At 35.5% G+C, this 16,659-nt stretch overlaps 1 protein-coding gene across 1 annotated transcript in view; it reads right to left on the reverse strand.

Moving 5' to 3' along the window:
- CCT6 (chaperonin containing TCP1 subunit 6) overlaps positions 1 to 16,659 on the reverse strand; it is a 112,934-nt gene that overhangs the window by 53,913 nt on the left and 42,362 nt on the right. Inside the window, exons 4-5 of the mRNA XM_090391559.1 lie at positions 14,505 to 14,678; positions 2,237 to 2,451 (exon numbers count right to left, since the gene is read on the reverse strand). Coding sequence (XP_090247685.1) covers positions 2,237 to 2,451; positions 14,505 to 14,678 — 389 coding nt within the window. The remainder of the gene's footprint in view (positions 1 to 2,236; positions 2,452 to 14,504; positions 14,679 to 16,659) is intronic.

Below are 16,659 nucleotides of genomic sequence, written 5' to 3' on the forward strand. Positions count from 1 at the left end.
GTATTAATTTGGTCTTGGGATGACTGTCTCCCAAATCTTTGGTAGATTTATAGAGCCATACTTGTTGAGGTTTCGAGTATGTTTCAAGGCTTCTGTTGATTCCAGAAGGAAAAAAAGTCCCACCGATATACCAGATTGTGGTTGTCTCGCTACTGTAACAAACTTTGTTTAGTGTGCTCTGAAGATGCTGGATAGAATACCAGTGAAATATTAGCAATTAAGTCAATAAATAGTTATTTTCTTATCAATCTGTGTTCACATCTATACCATTAAAATCCAGTCAACATGTACAACGAACACAAGTCTTTCCACACGGTTATTAAACCTGATTAGAATTGAAGATAAACTTAGCTCTCTGTTTTATGTAGATGATGTTGTAATCCTAAACAACTAGGGCAAATCCCCAGGGTTATCAAATTTGGCATGAAAATCAGAAATAAGAAGATCAAAACTATGAAAATAAACAGGAACATAGACAACTTTTCAATGGAGAACCTACAGAACAAGTAAAATATTTCAGCTATTTAGACACAGTTTTTAGTGAAGATTCATGTAGTACCATCATCATAATAGCTTGTATACCCTCCCCCCTTTTTTTTTTTTTTTTTACATAAAAAGAAACTGATGATGAGTTTCAAATTTTCATGGGTAGTTTTACACTTTGGCTAAAAGAAATAAAACAAGGTAGAGGAAATGCTTTCTAAGAGGTGCAGGAATATGGGAGTTGTGATCGATAAAAGGCTAAAGTGTATGGGGGATACATTAGTTAAATAATGTCATTCAGAGGATTGCCTCTTTACTGAGTTGGAGGCTACCAACTAGGAATGGAAAATGTGTTGACAGATTGAATAGTGCATCAACTTTGAGAGAATTGTGTGTGTGGCAGAAGGAAAGGGATCTCCCTTAATGAGTAATGATGCCAGTGTTTTATAACAAAACTGACTCGAGCCATCAGATTTAGTTTAAGAAACAGTTTGTACACAATTTTAACTCTGTACTGGTGAGGGGGAAAGTGTAACACAAGTGGTATGGGGTAAAGTGAGTGTATTATAGAAATCCATATCTTTTTAATGAATATTAGATTACATATTGTTTAAGATTCCTCACAGTCTTGTTCTGTATCAGACTCATGGTTACTGACTAATTCTAAATCAATTTCACTATCATCATCTCCGCTAAATAGTTCCTCGTCTGTCAAAGCATCATCTATAAGTTGATGTAACATTTGTTCTTCCTGCTCGTAACTCATCTGGTAAAAAAAATATATTATTCTCAAAATACCCTCTAAATATTTAGGAAAACGTATTTGCTTATAGTTGGTATGTAAAAATATAGAAGATACAACAGTAACGATAATATTTTAGTACAATATACATGAAAACAACTTAAGTTTCAGAAATAAATATAGTCACACTTTTGGTAAGGTGGGGTCTGGTGGACCCCAGCACACTAAACTTGCTTGCATGCAACAGCCTATCGTCTATGGCGTCGAGTAGCGGGTTACACGAGGCAAAGCTATACTGAGGCATGATTCACTGCCATGCATTGTTAAAAAGTTAGTCAATTTAAAATCTTTGGGATCTGCGACACCCCACCTTACTAACACCGGGTTAAATGACATAATTAATGTTAATTTCACGAATATTCAATAATCCTTAATTCTGCCATATATTTTACTTGGGTATAACATAACACAGCTAGTAGATATACTATGCTTGTATAATGCTACATAATATTCTCTAAATCTAAATGACAAGTCTCAAAAATTGGTTTGTTAACAATGCTTATTTCACAGGCATACTTGAGCTGTTTTAAGGTGAGAACTGTGAACTAAATTTGTGGGATTTGATTTTCTTAGTTTGAGAACTTGTTTTGCAGTCATAATCATGCTAACTTCTTGCAGGGGGATCACTTGATACATTCAAGATCAAATTTCAATGAACAATAACTGTCACTTTACATTTTGTGTAAAAAAAAAAAAAAATTAACTTAACATCCTCAAATGAAACCAGTGGTCTAGCTTCAAGTTCGTGGCCAGAAATATATGAATTCCTTTCTTGTAATCTGTTTAGAATTCGAATGTCAAAGGCAACACCTGTGTTCTCTGCTTATACAAGGTATTATTGCTAACTTAGGATAAATAATTTTATATTATACTATTTTCCACCATAACAGCAGTTACCAATACAACAGCTATATTACAAAAAAAAAAAAAAAAAAAAAAAAAAAAATATACCTCTTTTCATATTCCAATGATACATTGCAAGTAAGTATGTAAGCATTGTTAACCAATTTTTTCATATCAGGATGCCGAGCTCCATGATCTAACACAAGGCCCCGAACTAAAGTTGTATCACTGTCAGTTTTATGTTGCATTTCCATAATTTCAACCATATGAAGATCAACTGGGACATCTGGCTGTTGTATAGTTAATACTGCATCAACACAAATCTAGAATGAAATAAAAATAAGTCACTTAGATATGATGGTAGCCTAATTTAAATGAACTGCAACATGCATTAGAACTATATATTATAATTACACTAACTCTGATAACAGTAATAAAATTATGGACAAATTTTGAAATGGAAGGAGAGTAGAAAGGTCAAGCCTGAAAAATAATTCACTTCATTATTTTTTTTTTTACTGGAAAAACAATATGTAACAGGTTAATAATGTTTATTAGCGTTACTAGTTTCATGAATAGTTAAACATCCCCAGAGCAAACAGAGCATAGCCAAATTGAAAGAGTGAAAACTAGATAACTGGAAGGAGACTACCACATTGTCTGTAAGGAATGTGAAGAACAACTATGGCTTCGGACCCAGTATCAATTAGTAACCTTTCATAGGGCATCCCCATTATTGCGAAAAAATGAGTATAGACTGGAAAACTGGAGCTCAGCCAACCAAACTGAGTTTAATACTGCTTTAAACCATAAACAGAAATGGAAGTAACACATGGTGTTTCAAGGTTAGCTGGGAAGTCTGGTTCAACAAGGGCCCTACTACATTCATCAGGGGAAAGGTGAACAGTGAAATATTAACTAGTGGAACCTCAGAAAAATTGAAAATAGGTACCATCAATGCACAAGATGTATATTTTATGCACTGATGGTGCCTAAAAACTGGAGGCCATATTAAACTCAGTTCGGTTGGCTGAGTTCCAGTTTTCCAGCCCATACTCATTTTTTCACAATAATGGGATGCACGTGAAAGATTACAATTGGATATTGGATCAGAAGCCATAGTTCTTCACACACTTCACACTTCAGTTGTTCTTGGTCTCCTTTCAATTATCTAGTTTTGTATCACTTGGGAAAAAACAAAAACAAAAAAAACTAGCAAATAATTAGAGAATACCATGTCATATAAGTGATCAGAACAGGTGAAGGTAGCAGAATAACTAATATGGCATAGAGCAGGGTTTCCCAAACTGTGTTCCACAAGAAGTTCTCCTGGAATTTGTCATTTTAGTTTTCTAAGCATTTTTCATGAATAAATATTTTATAGTGGAAATATTCTGAGGAGAATAATATTTGTGAATATGTCAAAAAGCTTCAGATGCAGAATGCCTAATAACATCTGTGTATCATTAATTTTCACACATCAAAACTTTTCAACATTTGGGAAGGGGAATACTGCTGTTTATGACTGGTCGTAAAAATTGCCTGCAAGCAGATTATAAATGGGCGGTATATCCTCTGTTCTCAAAACTGAAGGAAATGACACCTGTGTAGCAAATGTCAGTGACCAAGCTGCATATTTTTAAACAAGGAAATATTCATGAATTATCGTTAATTTTCACACATCAAAATCTTTCAACATTTGGGAAAGAGAATACTGCTATTTATGACCAATCATAAAAATTGCCTGCAAGCGATTACAACAATGGGCAGCGCATCCTCTGTTCTCAAAACTGAAAGATATAACATCTGTGTTGCAAATGTTAGTGACCAATCACAAAGTATAAAGAAAATTTTTCCATTAAAATTGAAGATCAAGGTAGTCTGTATCCGGTTCTCAAATCTAGTAATATTGAATACTTTCTTCGCAAGTTCATATTGTAGGATGAAAGTTTCGAAACCGTAGTGTCATGAGTTTTTTTAAAAGTAATAGGCTTGCAGATTTAAATTTTAATATGAATAAGAGACAAGGGACTTTGTTTAATTTTGGTATTAAGAAATCTCTTATTGAAGGTGTTTGTGATGCAACGGATAGTGAGTCATCCATCACCAGCCTACAAAGCAATCTCCAGGATGTGCAAAAGGAGACAAAAACTACCAGCACACAGGAGGAAAAAGTCTGCATTCACTCGTTAAGTACTTATATTATAAATTTTTGGTGATCAGAATGGGATATGTCAATGAAAATCAGCACAAATTAATTTAATGATGTTGGCCTGGGAAACTACAATATGCTACAAGATTTCATTAGTCCAGTGATTTAAATAACTGATTTAAATGTAATTTTATATTTGTCAACATGTCACACCGTATACATAAGTGTACTAATACTCTTTATGATTATGCCATAATTAATTATTAATATTATAACGTGTTAATAATTAATACATTACAAAATAACCAAGGTGTTCCGTTAAAATTTCAGGATTTGTGAAGTGTTCCGTCGTAGGAAAAGTTTGGGAAACTCTGTCACAGAGCAATCCACCATGGATAAATCCAATCATGTTACAAAATTGCTTTTTTTGTTTGCAGGCATGAGGGTTTCATTAGCATGAAAGAATAATTCATGTACCACAGAGAAGCACACTCCTGGAATGCAAATAAATACTTTAGGTTACTCTCAAATGATATAATCACTGAAGCTTACAGCTGGTGCAGAAAGCTACTGTGCAACAATTTTGCATAATAGCTTTCTCTCATGCAAACAAATCGTAGCAATTAGAGGATTCTTGAGGCAGGATGAGATAGACAGATAATCATAAATTGTAAATAGAAACAATGGTTTCATTTATTATATTTAGCTTAACTGTGTTTTTAATGGAAAGCCATTGTTATCCAAAACTGATTAATGATTACTTTCAATCTAATGGAAAAAATTCCAACTCAACTCACTCCCTCCCCTTTAAAAAAAATTTAGACCTACTTTATTTAAATTAGGTCTAATATACATTAGACCCAATTTATTATGCTCAAGAAATAAATAAATTGTTATTGAGACTCATTCAGCTATAAAAATTTCACTAAACACATCTGCTAGCCTTAATGAGTCAAAAGAAAAGAATTATCAATAATTTTACAGTTAACTAAATGATAAATTATGCTCAATGAATCATACGAGTATCCACCAGTTACGTTTGAACTACCATTTGAAAATCTGAAAAGTTTAGCTTTTCCTAACAACAAAATCCTTTATTTAGTTTCTTGTTCACTTGATTTATGTATATATATATATATATATATATATATATATATATATATATATTTTTTTTTTTTTCTTTTTGTAAGTTAGTAAGGCAGTAAGTTATCTTACAGCAAGCAAGATAACTTACTGCCCCCACCTCCCAAGTTCTCCATACATCTTTCCTTATCAAGCGTCCATTTCATAAGCAATGTGTCATTTCCAACTGTAAAACCAAACTTTCTTCAAGCTAGTTATTGCTTTCACTAGAATGTCTTCATCCTGTTAGTTTAACTGCTATTTTTTACAATAAGGACATTTTGAATGTTATTTACGTAAATACATATGAATACATATTTCATGTATTTTACATACAAAATACATGAAATATGTATTTTGTTTCATGTACATACAAAAATACATAAAAATAAATATCAAAAAATGTGTTTATTTTTATAAATTTGAGAAACTTAATTACTGTACGACCACAGATACGAGAACTGCAGTTAGAAATCTGCCAAGAGTCGATTCATGTTGAAGGGGAGAAAGAAATAAGGCGATATACGAATGTCATCAACACACAAAATCAATCACATGCTTTATACATAAAATTTTCCAACTGTTATACAAGCAAAATAGTTATCACTTTAAAAACTACAATGTTCATAAAAGAGAAGTTAATTTTCTGACGTGTAATAATAAACATATCCCACAATGCGGATTGATTACCCTATTATCGGAATGGATTCTCCTTCTGACATGCGCAGAAGTGTCAAAGGGTCTCTCATCTGTGGGCGTACAGTATTAGTAACTGAAAATATGAAATCTGCAGAAGAAAAAATGTAACAAAAAGAATCATCAAATTCCTGATATGCATCGTCAGGAGGTGTACAGGATATTATGATAGTACTGCATGAAAAATCACATCATTACCAACTTTCTATCATCAATTTTCCTCCAAACTGATGTAAGATATTGTTTTGTTTAGATTGTTTATTTTACTTCATCTCTAAGAAGGTGTACATTGAAGGAGCCTCCTCGTAGATTGTGTTATATACAAAAGCGATCACGCAGAAATCACAATCGGACATACCCTGGACAACGCTGAAACTCAACATTGGCTAATCCTTCAGCTACCGGAACAATCATGCAAACTATAAATCAGCCTTCTTCAAGGCCAGCTTTTAAGACGACTTCAATAAATATTAAAGGACTGTCATCCGAAAAGGAAGTTTTATTAGCAGACGTGTGATACAAATGTGATGTTTTAGTTATCCAGGAGACACATCGAGGGGTAAACAGCAGACCAAAAATTCATGGCATGAAATTAGTAGCTGAGAGAACCACACGAGCAATACGGTAGTGTTATATTTGCTAAACCAGACTTGGATATTAAATCTATACATATGATATCCAATAATATCATCATCATCAAATTCCTGCCATGTACCCTCAAGGGGTGTACAGGATATGATAGTACTACATGGGAAAACTTACATCATTACTAACTTCCTATCTACAATTTTCCTCCAAATCGGTCTGTTACTTGTCAAGACCCCAACATTATCAGATCTTATATTTCTATCGTCTAAGGCACTTTGTACCGTATCAATCCACCTATATCTTGGTCTTCCTCTGGGTCGTTTTGCTGCCAACCTGGCAGAGAACATTTGTTTTGCTAATCTTTCTTTGCCCATTCTGTTTACGTGACCTGAGATTAGCTCTGCTAATGCATTCCTGGATGCTGACAATGTCAAGTTTTTTCCTAATATCCTCGTTTTTAATATGATATTGCCATTGATGCCATCAGTTCACGCCCAAAATCTTTCTCAGGACTCTCATATCTGCGGTCTCTAGTCTTTGATCAAGTGTTTTACTTCTGACCCAGCTCTCAGATCCATAAGTTAAAATTAGTTTGAACACTGTCTTGTATACAGCTAATTTAGTGTTCTGACTAATATCTCTCCATATGAATTTATTCAATTGACTTCCCACCATACCAGCTTTGCTGATTCTGTTGTCTATTTCCATATTTAATTTACCATCTTCAGTAAAAATTGTGCCTAAGTAGCTGAAATGTTTTACTTGTTCCACAGGTTCTCCTTTAACACAGTTGCCATTTTCAATGATTCTGCCTATTTTCATTGTCTTTGTCTTTTTAATGCTCACCTTCATACCATATCTATTACAACAGTTATTCAATTTAGTCAGGGAATCTTGCAAATTGTAACGGATTTATTTAGAAGTATAACATCATCCGCATAAAGCAAAGAGCTGACATTAATATCTCCAATTTTGATATCATGCTTAATACCACTTTCCTTCATAATGTGATCCATATAGATAATGAATAACAGAGGGGATAATGTACATCCTTGTCTCACACCAGATTTTACATTAACCAATCTTCCTGTACTTCCTTCAATTCTAAGTGCTGACTTACAACACAAATAAAGACTAAGTATTGCTTGATATAATGCCCCATTAACACCATATAACTGCAGCGTATTGAATAGCTTCTCTCTTGGCACCTTGTCATATGCCTTTTCCAGATCAACAAAACTTAAATACAGATCTTTGTTATATTCCCATGATTTCTCAACTATTTGTCGTAAAGTGAAGATCTGATCCTGACAGCCTCTATTTGGCTTGAATCCAGCTTGTTCTTCACCAAGATTTTCTTCCACAATTCTTCTTAACCAAGTATGCTTGCATAAATCTTGCCAGGAACACTCAGTAGGGAAATACCTCTGTAATTCTCACATTCAGTTTTATTTCCCTTTTTATATATGGGTACTATTAGAGCACTGTGCTAGCGAGCTGTAGTCCGTCAAGGTTTCCTCCAATCATCGGGAATTTGTCCTTCTGTCCAGGCTTTCTGAACTATGCAGTACAGCCACTGTAAGACTCTTATACCACCATACTTCAGCATTTCTAGTCGAATATCATCTGCTCCTGCTACCTTTCCACATTTCAAGCCTTTGATGGCTTTTTCTACTTCAAGTATGGATATGTATTCCTGACTGCATGCCTGGTCAGTGTTTTTTACCACTGTGCTGTCATCACTGCTTGTTTCATTTAGCAGTTTTTCAAAGTAATTACTCCATACCTCAAGGATATCTTTTTCTACCATTTTCATGTCACCTTTATCATCTCTAACTCCTTTTACAGCACTCTTTCCTCCATTCCTAAGCTTCTTCAACAACCTCCAGAATATCTTACCACCTTCTTGATATTTATATTCTATGTTCTTGCCAAAGTCCTCCCATGACTTTTGTTTAGCTAGTTTTACACAGTGTTTAGCAATCTTGCATTTGTCTCTGTATTCTCTAAGAGCACAAGCTGACTTATTTGACAGGAACTTTTGATATGCTTTCTTCTTTTCCTTCACTGCCCCTTTAACTTCCTGTGTCCACCAGGGAGTTCTGATTTTTTTTTATCCTTGCAGACAACCTCACAGAATCAATCAATGTTTTCTTCAGAGTTTGCCACTGAATCTCCAAGGTTTGATTCCTGTTCTCAAACTCTTTCATTTTTTCTTCAATAATCTTTGTGTATTTTAGTCTACAGTTCACATCTGAGAGCTGCTTAACTTTTATTCACTTTAAAACTTTCTTACGTTATTCTTTTCGATATGAAATTCAGTTTTATCCTGCTCAAGACTAAATAGTGATCGCTTCCAATTTCAAATCCTCTGTACACTCTTGTGTCCTGCACCAGGGAGAAAACATCACTATCAACAGTAACAAAGTCAATGAGACTTTTCTTATTCCTTGCCTCTTCTCTCCATGTGAATTTGTGCAAATTTTTATGTGAGAACATGGTAATTATCAGTCCATGTCCTGAGCAGAAATCCAACAGATATTTGCCATTATTATTAGTTTTGCTCTTTTCTCCAAATTTTCCTAAAATATTTTTGTATGTCTCACAATCATTTCCTACTCTGCTATTTAGATCCCCAACAAGGACCTACTTTTCCTTTTTCATTGTGTGAGTTGCTTTTTCTAAAGCCTCAAAAAATTCCTCCACTTCTACCTTAGTAGAACCTTCTGTGGGACCATAGGCACAAATAAGTCTCATTGTCCAGTTCCCCATTCTCATATTTGCCACATTACTCTACTTGAGACTGACTGCCATTCAAGAAGATTAGCCTCGTATTTTGTGTTGAATACTATGGCTACTCCTTTTCCTTGATTGTCATTTCCTGAATATAACATTTTGTATTTATTGCTCAGAAAGATCTCACCAGTTTAGGTCTATCTTGTTTCAGTCAACCTCAGATAGCTCCATTTCTTTGCCATTCAGGCTTCTTATGTTGATAGTACCGATCTTTAACTCTGGTGATGTTGAGTTGGGGTTTGTTTTCAGATTTGTTCCAGTAGCTGACTTTTCACTGTTCACCCTGGTTCCCTGGCGAAAACAATGGGGGCCTTGTTTAACCGGGCGACGCCCCAGCCGGCATGAAATTTTGTCATGTTGTACCATCATTTTTTATTTTGGTTTAATCAATAAGAATACAATTTGGTCGGCTAAATCCCAAATTGCCAGCCCATCCTCATTCGTTCAGTATCCAAGTAGATACCCAACAGGGTGCACCACGAGAAGGTGAGGATTGGACATTAGGTCAGAAGCCCTGGTCGGTTCTCCGCATTCCTTTAAAGCCTATGTGGAGGTCTCCTCTCAGTTATACAGCTTTGACCCTTAAGCATCCCATAATAATAGAGAGATATTAACCATCGAGATCAAGTCCTGCACAATCACATAGGTATATAAGCAACCTAATGAAGATCGTCTTCAAAGAACCCACCAACTTTAACGCCCAAAAGGTTAAAATAATACTTGGACTTTAATTGTCAGAGTTTAACATGGGGCTACAAAATGACTGACAGGAATGGTGCTGAGCTGGAAAATTGGGCTGAAGCTTATCCACGATCCCAAGTTAAGACCATCATTCAATAGTGGAAGGTGGAGAAGAGGATATAATCCAGATAACATCTTTATCAGTGAACAAGTAGCCGTGCAAGCGATGAAGATAGTAGAAGAGCCGATACCAAGAACTCAACACAGACCTGTTACTTACTTGAAGTCAGAGCTGTTATCAATCCAGAGATAGTACCTTTTAAGCGACAGTTTAATTTTAAAAAAGCCAGAGGACGGATTTGCGAAGGAACTCGATCAGACAGTAAACACTCGAAGCGGATCCAAGTAACTATGAAGAGTTCATGAATACCATCAAAATAGTACCTCGGCGGCACATACCACGAGGGTGCAGAACTCAATATATCGCTGGGCTTAATGAAAACCAGACGGAACAACTAAAAGAATATAAAATTAGATATGACAAGGATCCTTTTGCTGTAGATACAATTGAGGCAGGCGAAAAACTGATGGATAAACTCACGAATGGTAGAAAGAGGAGATAGATGAAGCTACTGTAGGATTTGGATATTAAACAGAACAGCAGACGAGCATGGAAACTGGTGAAGAATTTAAGCAACGATCTGACTAAAACTCCAGTTTATGTAACAGCGGTCACGCCAAACCAGATCACTTACCAGCTACTATTGAATGGCAGGACAGACAAGAAGATAATGAAAACCAATTCGTTCAAAAAAGTTTTTGAACGAATGATTCTGGAAAGAATAGCAGCAAACATTGATGAGAAACTTATACCCGAGCAAGCTGGTTTCCGTCCCGGAAAGTCCTGCTGTAGCCAAATTCTGAATCTCACGCAGCACATCGAAGATGGTGACGAGAAGAAGCTTGTGACTGGAGCAGCTTTTATCGATCTTTCAGCATCATATGACACTGTTGGTCAAGCTGTACCAAATAACAAAAGATTTTCACCTCATGAATGTAGTTAAAACCAGAATTGATGATTCTACGTAACTTTGCAAGGAAAGAAGAGCAGATGGAGAAATCAGAAGAATGGTTTACCTCAAGGAAGCATATTGGCCCCGATGCTCTACAATATTTATACTAACAATCAGCCAACCCATCCAAAAGTGAGGAGGTTTATCTATGCTGACGACACAGTTATATGCAGTCAAGCAAGAAATTTTGAAGAAGTTGAGAAGTTGACAGAAGCCTTAGAAATACTCTCCAATTACTATGAGAGACCAATTGCCTGAAGCCAAACCCAAACAAGACTCAGGTATGCGCTTTCCATCTGCGCAACAGGGAAGCAAAATGCCAGTTAAACATTGTCTGGAGAGGAAAACGCCTCGAACACTGCAGCAATCCCAAATATCTTGGAGTTAAGCTGGATCGTACCTTGTCGTATAAGGTACATTGCCAGGAACTAAAAGGAAAAATCTATGCAAGAAATAACATCATAAGAAAAATGACCGGCACGACGTGGAGAGCTCAACCAGAGGTACTTCACTCGACGACTTTGGCATTGTGTTTTGCTGCAGGGGAGTATGATGCCCCAGCGTGGGTGGCATCTGCCCAAGTGAAACACGTGGATGTGGCTTTAAATGATACCATTAGGATCACAACCAGATGCCTAAGACCAACCCCAGTCAACAAGCTGTATCCCTTAGCAGGCATAGCACCACCAGGCATAAGACGTCAAGTGGCCGGTGAGATGGAGAAAAAAAAGCAGATGACGGACGAAAGACATCCAATGTACGGTCATATCATCACAGCTTCTCGACTCAAATCGAGGCATAGTTTTATGCAAAGAATAAACCATTGATCCATAAACCTGAGGAGCGACATCTTGTTCTATGGAGGAATCGGTTCAACTTCAAGAAGCCCCCATAATTAAGGAAGAGTTAACCAAGGGATATCACCTACCCACCTGGAGGACCCTGAACTGTCTTAGAGTGGGAGTACTTTCGCGTGTTCAAGGATGCGAACTTTATCAAGGATAAAGTTCGCATCCTTGAAAATGTGAACCCCGACTGTGGTACGACTTTAGTTCAACGCGCAGCCGATGTTCGTTGGCGTTTCTCCCTTTTTTGCCATTTTAATAATGTCTAATTTCACTTGCTTCTTTTTTTTTTCTTATTTTAATTTCACTTTCTTGCTTCAAGTCGAAATTTATTTTTTAAATTATTTATGGGATTACTGCCGTAAAGTCGAAACGACACATGTTGAGGACCCCCTGTACTTTTACAATTAATACGATGTTCATGGTTTAACAATTAACAGTAAAAATATGTTTAAAAGCAATTACTTTCAAGCAAATCTTGCAATATATGTTGATTATGGACCAATGTTGGCAGCAAAGTGAATTTAATCGAAATAGCTTCTGAAATATATTAACTATCATTCAGAAGCCAATCATCTCACTGTGGTAAGTATAGAAGTTGGTCATTTGGTTTCTGAAAAAGTTAAGTACTAATCATGTGCTCAGGTACTAAAATTGAGAAATTTAAAAAAGTCGAGCTGATCAGTTTGGCTTCTGAGAAGCTCATGTATTCCTCATTACACTCCACTTGAATATTTAATAGCACTTTTTCATCACCTGGTTTCATTTCACAATCTTTCCAAGTAATTATTCCAAACATAGGATATGTTTAAAATTAAAGGGATAAAAATCCCTTATTGTTTTTCAGCCAGTATGCTGAAGATAAACATATAGGATATGTTTATCTTCAGTTTTCATATTGTCTTTGTCATCTGATTCCTTTTAAGCACTTTTCCATTTAATATTTTTTCAACAGTTATCAACTTCCCATCTTTGTGAAATTTACTTCTATACTTTCACCACTAGTCTTCCAATGATTTTTTTATTATCTACTTTTATACACTGTTTTGCAAAACAGTGTATCCCAAACATTCTCACACTAATTACTCTCAGGCCACCATCTACATTTAATCAAATGCCAATCTTTGTAGTGAATCACTATGATAACTAGACAAAATACTTGATATTCTTCTCTTCACACTCTTTCACCACACTATCTCTAATAACTCTCAAATCCCTTGTCACTCACAATTCATGATTAGTCTGAAATCATTCACACCCATCATAACAAGCAGCTCATCCAAATTCTTATAAAATCCCGCTCATAAAACTGATGCATTATAAAATTGCCAACAGTCTATAAACCACCTTCTTTACTAGCCTTCACTCTTTTCATTGCTATTCCCCTCACCATCTCATATATTATGTCACATTCCATTAATTTCTTTTTCGTTAACTCTCCCAGCCCCCACATCTTCTAGCTGAATTCCATGAACTCTGTCCAACTCTGCCCTCAACCCTTTCACACATCATTTCACTGTGCAATAACTATATTCTGCATGTTTCAACAATCTGTGTCTTCTAAAGTCAGCCACATGCATAACAGCACCCAGTCATCTCCCACATCTGTAAAACCCATGAACTGTTCAATCATATTCCATTTGGAAGGGTCACTGATTCCAAGCTTGCATTTCTGTGTTTTAAGTGTAATTATCTTGAGATATTGACACTTAAAACACAAAATCACTCTTTCCTCTTATCCCACATTTATTCCATCTGCAAGAATATGAAGTTCACTATTCATCCCAAGATGAAATCCTGCATTTCCTCAAGGGGACGAACTCTCATTTACTCACTTCTCTCACAATTCTATTGCAAAGTACAAAGCATGTATCTTGCAAATCCAACAAGTGATAATATAATCCTGGAAAGTGCTATCTTTAAATGGAGGAGGTAATATACAGATAAAACTAGAGAGAAAAAAAAAACATCGTGGCTATGTGGAAATAATGCCTAATTAACAAGTAACAGAAGCCTATAAAAACATACTGAAGTACACTACACTTGCATGCACAAAACACAATAACATTACAGGCAGCCTGGTTGTCAATCTCTACTCTCCAAACTACAGGTTGTGAGTCTAAATCTCACTGTGAAATTGATATTGAATGCCTTCAGGTAGTAGATGACATTCACTACCCAGTGTAAGACCACCACCCAGCTTATTAGAAGGCTGATTCAACACAATGTATAGTACTAAAATGTACTATATGTTTACAGCTGCTTGTGAATGTATTTTATATCTTCCACATAATATTTTATGAAGAATTAACAAAATTACTGAATACTATTCATTCCATATTCTAAAATATATAGCATTTCAGAATTCAAACAGTTTTAAAACTGATTTTCCTTGAATAGTCATGCAGCTCTAATCAACTTACTTCTGTTAGATGATTTGCTAATTCAGGATGAACCTTGGTATGCAAGGAAGTATGAGCTATTTTAACAAGCATTTCTCTATTCACCTCTTGAGTTGTTTTCAAATGATCTAAGACTTCTACTGCTTTACTTTTAGCCAGATCAAACCCCTCAGTCAATATACGTGGATGAAGCCCCTAAAAATGAAACAAATTACATAAAATTTTTAATTACCTTTTAACAATAAGAAAATTATGTGCAAATTATAAAAAAATTCATATACAAAAGAAAACTTTATGTAACCAACACATGATTACATTTTATTAAGAGTGCTTCACAGAGGATATGATCAGCTAAATGGTGAATCTCTTCTTTCCACCTCACTAGTCTAAAGGCTCTTCCTACTGTAGCACTAGTTAACTTTAGGTGGTAGAAATTTTCTTCATGAGAACATTACTCTGCATAGTGCTGTTCTGAAGCAGCTAGGAAACTGCTCAGTGACAGTAATGAACAAATTACCATGTTGGTTGAGGATTAACAAGCACACCTACCCATTCACATGTAAGGTACCCTTTAGGAGGAATCTGCCAAGCTTCACAAGGCGATTCCTTCAGTGATTTTTAGCAAAAGGTTAACTACACTACCACCTTACTGTACGTGCATCAAACAATGCCTTAAAATCATTTAGTTTTCACATTTACACTAAGGCAATGCATTCTACTCACCACCCACTCTCCATGGTCCATTAACTTGACAGTTTCAGTTGGAGCAGATAATCTGATTTCCCATGTCCTATTTTGGCATCCTGTAATGTTGAATAAAAAAGCATTTACAGGTGATAGACTAGAGTTGATCTTAAAATGATGGACTCCAAGATTTATGGTAAATTAGTATTCATATATTAGAGTTTGGAAAATGCTTCCAAAAACAGTCTCTCCAATTTGTAATGATTCTTCTATCTAATCCCGTATGATGTATGGATCTAAAGAGTGTTTGCCAGTTCCACCCAGCCAAAACAGCAGTGAATGTACATTCCCCGAGGCAGATGTTAACAGATCTTGTTTGTCCATAGCAAGTCAAGTCAGCACAAAGCACTTCATATGTTGCAGGATGTGATATAGGATGGAGTTTGTTCTTAAGTGAACAGGAGAGCATTGCTAGTTTGATATGTGGTTTGAACATAATGTGAATATTACATCAAGTTTCAGAAATGCCTCAGATATTAAGGAACAGGAATAGTTTTGCTTCAAGCTTGTGTATTTGGAGAAGGGGATTCTAGTAATTTATTTTATAGAGAACCACTGGCTAAAAATGAGTGGCAAAGGTAGGTGATTCGATGGCAGGAGCTGCATCATTTGAATATAGTCCTGGCTGATGGTGTGTGTGTGTTGACCTATAAGCAGATAGATAAAGAAGTGTACCTAATGAACGGCAAACAGCACTACAGTGAAGTGTATTTTATGATGTTGGCTGTTCAAGTGTACTAAAAAGGTATTCTGTGTATCTAAGTCAATTGCTATAGTCCCTATACTATATGCTTCCATTCCTCAAAGACATAAAACTATTATTATCCGCTATATCCAGTACACTTCCAAAAAAAGATAACCAAAGTGCTTAATAAATATAATTCCACACCATGTTTAAACTATATACAGCAATTAGCAATCTAGCAACTCTTCTGTTCATTTAAGACAAACTTCATCCTGTTCTTTTAAGGTCAAACTCCATATAAAGAGCCATGTGACTGTGATTGGCTTACCAGAGACAAATAGGAAGCTCTGCTGACATCCTCCAAAAGACATCTCACCATCATTATGCTGTCAGGACTAAGACGATGCTTTAGATATCTATTACCTAGAAATAGATAAAATAAAACTAAAATTCTATGAAGTTTAGTTTTCAATAGTAATGCATGAAAGAAAAGAGTCCAGGGAACATGCACAAAACGAGAAAAGTCTGTTATTATAGTGATGCCTTTATACATGTTCAAGAAAGAAGATCTATAAGGATTTAAAATAGGTAATGACCACAACCAATGCTGAACAGAACAAAAATGAATATCAAATTGAAATGAAAAATATTCAGAGAGAATATCTGCAATCGAACAGCCCTCAGACACAAAGAACAGACTGATGAGAACAAAATCTCAGAACAGTGAATATGAAGAAAACATTAAAG

The sequence above is a fragment of the Typopeltis vanoorti genome, chromosome 4 (assembly GCF_054136105.1).
Source record: "Typopeltis vanoorti isolate ZY-2024b chromosome 4, IOZ_Tvanoo_1.0, whole genome shotgun sequence".
In the NCBI taxonomy this organism is placed as follows: Eukaryota; Metazoa; Arthropoda; class Arachnida; order Uropygi; family Thelyphonidae; genus Typopeltis; species Typopeltis vanoorti.